This window comes from Vanessa tameamea, chromosome 12, assembly GCF_037043105.1.
Source record: "Vanessa tameamea isolate UH-Manoa-2023 chromosome 12, ilVanTame1 primary haplotype, whole genome shotgun sequence".
Taxonomy (NCBI): Eukaryota; Metazoa; Arthropoda; class Insecta; order Lepidoptera; family Nymphalidae; genus Vanessa; species Vanessa tameamea.
In genome coordinates this window covers 8,022,318-8,034,984 of record NC_087320.1, presented here as the reverse complement: position 1 = coordinate 8,034,984, position 12,667 = coordinate 8,022,318, and the positions used below count along the sequence as shown (strand labels likewise).

The following is a 12,667-nucleotide window of genomic DNA, read 5'->3' as shown; positions in this document are numbered from 1 at the left end:
TGAATTGTCATACTATGCATTTTACAAACAGCAACCAAACTAATTACTTCGTAACATCAAATAACTGCTTATTAAAATGTTGTATTTCATTAAATCAGATTTTGATCGATAGGTTTAAATTTAATTCAACACTGCAATCTGACGATATAAAATTGATCCTACTTGAATAAAGAATACTTTTATTTGATTTGATATAAAAGTTATTTGTATATACTCTAGCCATATCCATGGATGGAGTATATTGACGAATGATACGTGGAATTGTACTCACCGGAGCAATGTTCATCAAAATCATTATTCATAATTATAACTATAATAATTCCATTTTCAAATATGTAGCCTTATGCGATATACATGTTATATTTTATCAGTAAATATATTCGTAAAATTATAAAAATAGAGTCATAGAATATTGATATAATTAAAAAAAAATCAAAATATTTAATTTAATTACCTACCATCGTTGATAAAAAATAAGTTTTCTGTGTGTCTAATAAAAAATATTTTAAATAAAATTGAAACAATAAGAAAACTTGAGCGGTATATTTCTTTTAAAGAGTATTTAATTGAATATCATATTATTATACTAGCACAATTTAAAAAATCTGCCTAAAGATATATTACTTACAGAAAAAATACTGGATGAATCTTACTAAATAATTTCCAAACTATACCATATCCGAAAAAGATTAATTTTATGGCAACCTTACAGTTAACGAACTTACTGGAAATTTCAGTAAATATTCGAATCTACTTAATTTTATACGTATTCATTCCAAGGTCGAAACAGAATGCTTTGCTCAGAAAATTTGTATTTGAACTGAACTTTGTATATTTTCAAGCTCAAGTGAAAATAATATATTTTATTTTATAAGTAATGTGCCTGCAGCATTAACCTCGCGAAATTTATAAAACTTTACACCCCTCGAGGGGTGAATTAAAAAAGTGTCCTTCCCGGGACTCAAACTATCTCCATGCCAAATTTTATCTACAACGGGTCAGTGGTCTAAGGGAGAAAAACAGACAGAGTTACTTTCGCGTTTATAATATTAGTATAATATATTAATCATTATTTAACAAATGTTAATTATTTTCTCTCATTGTCGCAAGCAAAATCAAAAATGAATCTCTGACTGTTTTAAATAAATAAATTTAAATGGGATAAACGTAAATATGCCCTCTTAAAATATATTTTTTATTATCAATAATGATGATAATGATCAATAACGGAGTTCTGAGGAACGTATAAAATACACCTAATTCTGAATTTTGTTCTTTTTTTATTAAAATGTATATCTGAACGTATTCAAACCCAGGCAAGGACTGAGTTTTCTCGGACTTAATTTTTGTTAATAATTTATTTCCTCCTAGGCGTGAATGGTACTACATAAGACTACGAATAACCCCTAATGGAGCAAGAGGTCCTCGAAGAGGAACCTGCAAACATTTCAGGAGAAAGCCTTCCTGAAATGTTTGCCCAGCTTTGGGATATTCAGGGGCTATTACTAAATTAGCTATGTTTGTATTCAAAATAACATTAGCAATTATTCTAGGTAGATATATCCACTCTTCACATTTTCTACCACCAAGTAGGTAAAGGTTTGAAGAGTGAGTTACTTACAGCGCCAATGCTTAGGAACGGTGATGATCACATGCCATCAATAAGCCTTTTTGCCTTCGTGCATAAAATGAAAAGCATTTTTTTAATACGAATCAGTGTCGGTAAATGTAATTTTAATGTGAAAATGCAATACAGTGTATTTGGCTTTGTGTAAGCAAAAACATTCAGCCATAAAATTCATGGTCAATAAAACACTACGAGTACATATACATCCAACGATGGTAGATCACACCGTTTTGTTCATTCCCACTGAATAAACCAGACCTGTGATAGAAATGTGGTTTTCGAAACAGTTGGATAGAATTGTAACATTAAGTACCTTATAATATATTTGTGTAGTCGTAATAAGCCTGGGTGTATTATTATTGTTATTAAATATTAACAGACTATATAAATTTCATAAATATCTATATAAATCTTTAAAAAAATGTAACGATAGTTATAAGCTTCTAAAATTTCTCTGATCACCTTAAATTGCTTTAAAGCGACAAGCTCGATTGACCTTGATTTTGAGTTTATTATTATTAATTATGGGTTTTAATACTAGGTTTATACACATTTGTTTTACTTTGGTGATATATTAATAAGGGCTAATAACGTTAAACATGGGAAAGGTTACACACATAAACCTATGCTTTCTGTTATCAGCCATCTGACATTCGAAAAAAAATACAGAAGGTTTTGTAAATATGAAACCACCGTACAACTTATCTCCAACTAGTAAAAATATTAATTTTTAGACATTTTCAAAGGAGAGTAGGCCCGGAATATATTTAAGTATACAAGTGCACAACACAAGCGCATTCTCCGTTGCCGATCTCATAATTCGATGTAAGGGCAAATCCTCGGAGTGATGCACGGGATTGCCAACTTTTAGACTCCGGGGTGAGAATTTCTCGACGGATAAGCCTTATAATTTATTTTTATTGGCTTTGACCCCACGACCTAATAAACTTGCCACACGACCTAAGAGGCGGTTCACTTTTATTAAATAAATAAAAAAGTTTTTATGCATATGCGTTTTATCGTTTTAATATTTCAAATTTCGAATCATCACTAAAATAAGAAGCGTGCAAGTGTTGATAATATGGACATTTTGAATTTGCCAGTCAGCATTTAAGCACTATACACATACACACCCTGATTTTGTATCGAATTTATATTAGAGAACATTCAATTTGAAATTTAATTAAAACCCACAAACTTCTCAGTCAGCGCAAATATCTGCGACACCATTCCATTTGTAAGGTAAACCTTTTATTAGCAATCGCGTTGCCTCGTTAGGGCTCTTCTATTGAGAGTTCGTTTAATTGCATCGTTCTGCTCATCGGTGGGTTGCTGAGATTCGAATATTCTAGTTGACTGCAAGATTTTAACATTCATTTCAACAGTTGTATTTTTTTATCCCATACATTAATGTATATGTACCAAAAATTGAAATCAATCGGAGGTATGGACTAACGTAAGTACATTTAAATTATTCTTTATTGTATTAATTTTAAGCATTCGTAGAAAAAATATACCTTCAAAATACAAGTTATACCAAAGGCCTAGAATACAAAGGAACTAAAGCCTGTCACATATAATTCGGCTTAGAAACTAATCTCACGTGAAATGGAAGTACTAGGAGATATGTCTGTTACAATCGAGAGTCGAAATACGAAAACATATCTGTAGCTAATATTACAAATGCTATAGTGAGTTTGTTTATTTGTTCGTTACGGTTTTTCGTCGTAACTATTTAGCTGATCATCTTGAAATTTTGCATAAACGTTGTCAGGGGTATAGAATTGGGTATCTAGCCCTTGACCCCCACCCGAAACGTGATCTGGAATCAGTATTTTAATAATTTAAATATACAATGATAATTCAAAGCAATTAGTAATCAAAAATAAACATTTCATTCGTTTCAAACGAACGATGCATTGTAATAGATTAAAAAGTACGAATTAGAGAACGCTGCGAATGGAAAAATCAGTTTTTGTTCCTTTTAGAATTAACTTTACAAATATTGACTTTAAATCGGACAAACATTCCCGGACTTATTCGTCGGACAAACAGCGACTGAGGCGTAATCATTCGTGAAATTGTAAGTCGTTTTAAAGGTTTTACAGCTAGAGCTTGGTCGCTAACGGCTCACTGGGCAAACTAGAGATAAACCGATAACAATACTGAACGCGAGATAGAAAGATAAATACGAAATTGTGGAAAATACAATATAGAAAACGTCACACTTAGATATCTTGTTAGTATAGGATAAGGAAGATAATGGAATTGTACATAACATGGATACAGGAGAAAACGAAAATAAACGAATTATAAAAATGTTGTCTTGAAAATTTATATTATAATATCAAATTGATTTTATACTTTTGTCCCACATTTATACCTACCATTATCTGTTACGACATTTGACACACGTACATCGCCCGAGGGTAGAAAACTTACGCGGGATTCTTTTCATTCCGATCGCTAAAGCAGTTCCACGGAGAAAATGTTTTGAAGTTTAAAAAAAGAATGCAAATTTTATACTTGCCTGTATTTTGGAGCAATAAAATCTCCTTTTTTTTCTCATAGTTTTAAAGGTTTGTATCGATGGTTATAATTTTATGTTCATCTATCTTTAATTATAAAAACTGAAATGAATATAGAAACCATCAATAATAAAATTCTCAGTTCTAGTGAGTATGACGTTGAAGTATGAATCGGGATCAAACTAAGAGTAGGCTAAATAGTTACAGTTCAGAATTCCAGCCTCAGAATCACTGCCAAGTTTTGAAAGTCATCGTTTATCAATTGGCAATAGTTTATGAAAGTTTTCAAGATAACGCTCACGGTTGGTTCCATCAGAGTTTGCTGCAATAACTAAAGGCAATATTAGCCAATAGTGTGAAGATGCCATATTTCTATGTAGGCTAAATTATCCAATAGTAAGAAGAAGCGATGTTTCGATATCTGTAGTACTGGACTAGCCTTCAGGCATGCCTAGAAACTTGTACATCGAAACTTTAATTAAGGTTAAAGGAAGGAGGTTTACTCAGCGGAAGAACTGCAGTGGTTAGATTTATTTAATCTTAATTTTTTACTAGGTTGTAAAAAGTAAAGTCAAGCTTTATTTAGATGTAATTTTGCCTTTACTGTGTTTATTTGAAATATAATTTTATTATAGTTATGATAAAATGTACCTCCCACTGATCAGATTCCCAGCCGTTCGTATTCCGGTTTGAGGAGTTAGTAAGTCAGTGTTGCTGAAGACAAAAGGGAACATCTTAAGTCCTATGATAAATGGTAGGTATATATTGGCGATGTGAAGAATTAAATATCTTACGGTGTCAAATGTCTATGGGCAGTGGTGACCACTAATTATTAGGTTTCCCATTTGCCCGACCGCTTACTTATATCATAAAAAAAAGTTATTTCGCGTTTTCTCACACCTAAGATAGAATTATTTCGTAACCTATTTCACGGGATTGTCCAGGCATGTTTAATGCAAGGCTCGCTGCAACTTGTTTGATTATTTATATAGCAGCTAGTCTGATGTTTTATTCTATGCCACTATTTTGCTCGGATGCATTTCGAGAGAGAAATTATTAAACATTAGAGTATATTTTAAACATTTTTGATATACGTTGTATTAATAAATTTAACTGGTTAAGCAAAGCTTGGCACGAGTACTGCTCTCTAGCAGTAGTCTACTAGTGTTTGAGTAGCAAGACATTTTATTAAAATCGACATTTGACTTCGTTCTATGCCAATTAATAAATTAAAAAAAACTTCACGTATCTATTTATTTTTACCTAATACATACTTATTTTACACACACACACACGCAAAGGTTAAAATATTTATTAGTCCCAAAACTTCTGTAATATCGAAGGAAATTATTGGAGCCATATTCGAGAAACCAACATTTACGAAACTTACGTTAAGTTACATTACGATATTCTGTAAATATGTATCATGAGAGTAGTATATATTTAATAATCACTTCAAAATTCAGGTGTTTCAAGAAGAGGTTCTATACAACTTTAAAATAAACATTAAATCAATTATGACGTTACTGTGTACTAACATTTCGCTGTATTCTCTTATTTCTCTATCTTTATGTTAAAAGGCGCAGTACACTTTTCAAGTAAACACGAGGTGAATTAGTTTGTTACTATAAAGTAACCATGTCATTGTCATTGTTCTTCTGTCTTCTCTTTCTTTCTCCCTCTTTATGTCTCAGGAAAAGGTGCGATACAACTTTTAATTAAACAGAAGTTAATTATGACGTTACTTTGTGTAAATTATGTTGCCTTCGTTGTTCTCTCTTCTCTCTCTTTCTCTCTTTTCTCATTATACACAAAATGCATGAGCAGTTAATGTGACTACACAAGAAAATTAAAGTGCACAAGGCGGGATTCCAATTAGGTTTTCTTTCAGCCAACAGTCGACATATTAAGAAGAGAATTATCGATATCTAATCTTTTATAAGAATATGTATTACGGAAAAATAAAATAATCATTTATGTATAATAATTAAAATAATATATTTACTGTAATATTTACATTTAAATTAAACGATTAAATGTAAAATATGTACCTAAATATAATGTGAGCGTGAATTTCCTAATTCCAAATTATAGTAACTAGTTGTCACCCGCGGCTCCGCTCGTATTTTAGAGGTTAGTCGACAAGTTTTAAGTATAATAAGTACTCTATGTCCTTCCTTGAGATTCAAGCTTACTTCATACAAAATGTTATCAAGTTCGGTTCAGAGGTTTGGCCGTAAAACGGCATCAGACCGACATATAGAGTTACTTTAGCATTTATGAGAATAGATGAAAAAAAAAGTCACGTCAAACCGACGCGACCACCGAAACGGGCGAAAATTGGCCTTCCCTATACACTACTAGACAGGAATAGAACAATATGCAGTTATCTACCGATATCGTTTTAATAAAAAGATAAAAAAATATATTTTTAGTGTACTTTTAGTGTATCTGCGAAACGTTAAGCTAAATTTACCAATGGCTTTTTACGTAATGATACGAAGATATAGTAGGGTAAATATATGAAGATGCGAATGTTTTGCATGCGAATGTGCAAAATAAGCTGAAATAAACGCAGGCAACTGATCGCTGAATTTTCATGTGCTTAATTAGTGTTCTTAATTAATCTCTGAGGAATCCTGTTTATCCATCAACTCGCATTGGAGCAGTATCTTTATACCAGATCCAAACGTTCTCAAGAGAAGAGGATGCCTTAGCAGCAGGGATATTTTCATAGACTGTTACTTTGATAACCGTTAAGTATCTTTTTGGAATACAATTTTATACCGGGGTATAAAACAATATTTGCTGTCAATTTCTTCTAACATAGATGCTAAAGAGCAAACAAAAATATTGTGCGGGGTTTCTGGGATACACCCCTAGCTGGGAGGCTTCGAGAATTTTTGGACGAGTGTCTTTCCAGTGGGCAATTCCCGTAGACATGGAAGGAGAGCAGGTTGGTCTTGTTGCAGAAGGAGGGCCATCCACTGAACTCTTTTTTGGAATACAGACCAAGGTCTTCGAGGTGGCACGGTAGTATGAAAAGGAAAAGACGGAGTAGGTACCGCTGGTTTAGTGAGTAATTTGAAGCAGTCCCACATTCCGAGTCCCACCAAACCCCCCTCGAAGAAGACGCGAAATATCGTAATTTCAAAGAGATAAAAAAAGGTTAAAATATTGTATCAAATGTTTAATATAATTATTGTGATTATAAAATAGACTCAAAACTACGACTGTCGATTCATGTTCAACTCTTTTATATATTTTGATATACTTTTAATTAGTCGACGCTAGCCACAAGTCCCATATAGAACTTCACATTTATAAATCTGGATGTGAAAAAAAAAGAACGAACAACAAATGGGTTTATTCTTGCGTGAGAGCTCGTTGTGAACTATAGTTCGTATACGTCAAATAAATAAATATTCCACAGTATAGAGTTAGTTAGAAAATGCAGAAACAATTGTATTTGTTTATGGGCTTCAAAGTGAAGTGAATTTTCTAACATTAAGATCGTTAGGGACGTATTGTGTACGAACGTGCCTTTGACTGCTTAAAAGTTCGTCTTTTGTATTTTTATTGTTGTGAAATTGCACTAATTGAATCTTGACTTTTAACCCAATATTCGCTTTTAATATTTGTGCATAATTGTACATTGTTTGGTTTAAAAAAAATATTTCCTTCTCTACATGTCAAGCTACATATATTTTTCAAGACCTGTACCTGGGGTCAGGACCCCTATCACTCACACATAATACATTCATACATAGCTTTGTCCCGTTTTTATTAAGAATTTAAAAGTAAAACCTGTAAATATCTCACTTCTGTGCAAATGCTCTTGTGGAGAAGTTTTTAAGCTTAATAACTATGCAAATCCACCACGCTGCTCCGTTTGGTTGGCAGAGTTAAATTTGACACTTGCACAATAACCTTCATGATATCATATTTCCTTCAAAGCTGATCACGACATGAATTGAGGACACAAAAGAAAAGTTAATCTTTGAAATTGAAGTTGATTTACGTGTTCAATCCAATGGCGAATCATAGCTAGTTAATAAAAAATACGCCAAGGCATTAACTGGCATAAGATACTCATCATCATCAGATTAATTAAATATCAGTAAATTTATCTCATCCAATTAACCAATTGAACTTAACTGTGAATAAAAAAAATCTTGACTTTCAACTTCAACATCCTAATGCAAGCAATACTATCTGATCTCTAAATTCTCTAGCTGCGCTCACGTATCTGTTGGTAAATGTTTGATTTATTTTCTATTAATCTTTTGAGTAGTGTCTGTGTGTGTGTAGTATTACCAATGTTAGTCATTTCCGATACGATATACATGAACTATATATATAATATCCGTCGTATTTAAGTGTCTTTATGCCTCGTTAGTAGCTAACAAAGGTGTAGACCCGATTTTAAAATTTCGAAACTAGTCAATAAAATGTTGGATTTTTCTGATTAAAAAATCACAGTAGCTGGTCGAATTTTAGATTTTTATGTTTATAGGTTTTCCCGTATTTCGGATAGCTTGTTAGACCTGTTGGTCATGTGCATTTATCTTCAGAAGCCATGTCGGTAACCCATCCCATAAGATTATGAGCGTGGGGGATACAAGAGTGGACAAATGAGCATAAAATTGTGCACAATTATATTCATTCCTGTGAAATTTTCTATACAAAAAATTACGTATTTTCAACATTTTTGCAGATATCCCACAGGAGGATGCAAAGCCCTGGATTTTATTCATCAGCAGATATAACTGTCCTAGCTTTTTTTTCAAATTTGAAGCACTGTCACCCAAAAAGCCAGCGACATAGGACCTTAATTAATTGGATCAAATTGACTTGTATCGATTTGAACTTTTAACCCCAATATACACGAGTGAATTATATAGCGAATGATCGAAAGCAGTTCGAAAGTGTCGTAAATATATTATTGTATTATATTTTATTATCGTTTTAATACTTTTTGGAACGGATTATTGGATAATTTTCAAATATTTTCTTCCGAAATATTTGTTTCATGAACGACAAAAGGTATGTACATTAAGATATACTCGTAAATAAATGTGTATGTTTTACATGAACAATGTCGTCCATATTAATATTAAGAATAAAAAGCAAGTATATTAATCGCTTAACAAAATGTTTGTTCATAAAGGATAAATGTTAGACAATTTGATAGATTACTTCACGTTCTTTATTCTTAACACAATAGCCAAATACATACTAATTTAATGATAAACTGATATTTCATTAATTAAGAAAAGACTATAAAAATTCATATTATTTTCTAAAAAATCCAATGTTCTTTGGACGATACGTGCGGTGAATTTCAATAAACGTTAAAATAACTATTCATTGAGCACGACTCTATATATTTTTAATTGGCGTTTTTTTATAAGAAGTTTCAATACTGAATTCAGTTGATTGAAAATTGTAAGCGTTTTAATATAGTTTATAGAATTCGTTTATTAAAATAACAGACTGTTAAAGTCCTACTGCATATCTAAAGCATTCTCTCCTTTTGAGGTCAAGGTTTAGAGCCTATTACACCACGCTCCTCTAATTCAGATTACTAAATATAGAAATTATGTGGTCGATTTTTATCTATCTATATATATAAAATAACAAGTCCTGACTGACTGATTCATTATCGCTGAGCGTAAACTATTAAAGTTAGGGCCTTGAAATTTGGTGAGTAGGATCGTTTTATTGAGTAGACACCCACTAAGAAAGGAATTTTGGAAATTCAACTCTATGGGGGTTGAACGTTTGTATGGAAGTCCGACATTTTTTTAAGTTAGAAACATGAAACTTCAATATTTGAGATACTGATTAAAAATGAGTAGATACGTATTTAACCGTTTCTGGATATTTTACCCCTAAAGGGGTGAAATAAGGATTGAAAGTTACAAACTTTTTTTTAAGTTAGATACATGAAACTTTATTTTTGGGATACTGATTAAAAATAAGTAGATACGTATTTAAGCGTTTCTGGATATTCTAGCCATAAGGGATGAAATAGGGATAGCCATTTCGTATACAGGTTAGTCTGGAAGTCCGTCATTTTGAAATTAGAAGCATTTAATTTTATTTTTGGGCTACAGATTAAGAATGACTTCATTGACATTTAAGCGTTTCTGGATATTTTACGCCTAAGGAGGGAAATTGGGTTACCATTCCGTATACAGGTCAGTCTGGAAGTCCGTCATTTTTGAAGTTAGAAGCAGGAAACTTTATTTTTGGGCGACTGATTAAAAATATTTTAAGTTAATTTGTAAACATATTCATATTCTACGCGGGTAAAGCCGCGAGTAACAGCTAGTAATGTATATACGTCACAAAATATTTGATGGAAGATTATCTGGTTATGAATTAATGTTGTCTACATAACTGAAAAATGATGAACAGGTGAGAAAAATATAGGTGATTTTGTTCAAATCCATATAAATAAATGTTTGTATTTAGCATTATTTTAAATGAATATTTTAGAAAATATTACAGATTTAAAAGGCAGGGACATAGCGGTTTGTCTAATGACTGAAAAACGGTGAACGTTGTAAGACATTCTGTTGTATATTTAGTATCAGCATTGCACCCGTGCGAAGCCGGGGCGGGTCGCTAGTGCCTTTATATAACATACAATATGTTTCATACGTATAGCCACTTCTAATCGAAGAAGAATAGATTTAAATAATCCACGCGTCACCGACATTCAAAACGACAATTTTTACGACTCCTTACAAAATAAGTAAGTACGAAATAAATAAGTAGTATATAATAAAGAAATCTTGTCAAAAATTAATTACAACAATATATATCAAGAACAGCTTAATATTTATCACGCAAGAACTCAGTTTGGGGGGGGGGGTCTTGAGCCCCATTAGACCACTCCACGAAATCCGTCTCTGCCAAAAGACTATATGCTTTAACAGATACTACACATAAATGTTAAGTGATCATAATGGTGTAACTTTAGTGTACAAAAGTACTGAGTGACACATTTTTTAATTGAACTGTTTTCCAGTGAATTCTAAAATTAGTCTTCTGTTTAAGTAAGGATGTCAACATAGCAAAATCCCAATATCTACTAAATGTTGAGTTTCAAAAGTTGAAATTGTTACATGTAGCGTGTTTGTCTTCTATATTATCGATATGTACAATTGTATACAATATATGCTTATTATTTATAGTGCTATTATGTAAGCAAATAATTATAATATCTTTACAAACAGTTATTAGAAATTGTTTGTGTTTATTCTCTATAGAGTTTTATTATGTATGCTCCGTGCAGTTTTAATAAATTATAACTACTTACTTGTGGCGCTAACTTCAGGCCCCAGTGATTCGAATGCTTTTCCGAAGCTCAGCTTCAAAAGGCGATCTGAATCTAAACAAAAAAAAAATGTTTATAACGCCATCTATCGGAAAACATATGAAACAGAAGAGAAATAGGTACAAAGAGAATTAGCTCGCGGCGAAAGAGTTTGCAATATCAATCATAGATGGCGCTGTTTGCAAATATATAACAATATAAATTTAACTTATTGAATAAACTCAATAATATAAAATCAATAATTGTAACGTGACCAATACTATATAATTTCAAAATCGATTCACGATTAAAAACTACCTTGTTTATTATGTAAATTACACATTTTTTCAAAAATGCTTATCTTTATTATTTACCAATCGTATTACTCCATTACTCAAGTCGTTATCGTTGAATTAGGTAGGTATGCTAGCACTTATTTTACTATTGGTAGATCTATACAGGCCTATCTCGGGAGGTATCCACTTACCAGTGACTCTATTGACAAACATGACTACTCCGAATTAATGTTGTTGAACTGTGAGTGAACTATGCTAATTACAAGCACAAAATTTTCGCGGTTAAAACGTAGTTTATACTTCTAACAGCACCAATGTTTTTTTTATTTTTCATATATAATAATAGTTTCTTTAACTTTTTGTTTTATTAATTTCATAATCTTAACAATGCACTGATGAAGGTGAAACTAGAGAACTCGTCTATGTTCACCAGTTATTAACAGTTACCTGATGACGATGACGATCTAAATTAAATCACGTTAAATTGATATTTTTACGTTGAATCATAGCTTCCAATTCAAAACTGACACAAACTGTTTTAAATTCGTACATAATACATCGGCTACCCTAACTGAATGCTTTGACAATACTACCGACAAGTTTGTTTTGATTAATATTCAAGGCTAATTAAAATATTCAGCTGTTTAGTAGGTACTCAGAAATTAATACCAGCCAGTCGTTTATCGGGGTGATAATTTATTAGAGACTTAAGACTTATTGGTACAGTTCAAATATGCATGGACAAGTTATAAGCTGTTGAGGAAACTATAAACCGTCTGGAAGTAAGCCAGCTCCATTCGGACCTTATTTGCTAAACTTGCTAATATATATGTATATTAATATATATAGTCTGGTTTTGACTTCAATATTTAATGTACAAACTACCGTT

At 31.9% G+C, this 12,667-nt stretch overlaps 1 protein-coding gene across 1 annotated transcript in view; it reads right to left on the bottom strand.

Annotated features, from left to right (window-relative positions):
• Positions 1-12,667, bottom strand: part of Sol1 — a 224,370-nt gene that overhangs the window by 53,226 nt on the left and 158,477 nt on the right. Inside the window, exon 9 of the mRNA XM_026629750.2 lies at positions 11,486-11,557. Coding sequence (XP_026485535.1) covers positions 11,486-11,557 — 72 coding nt within the window. The remainder of the gene's footprint in view (positions 1-11,485; positions 11,558-12,667) is intronic.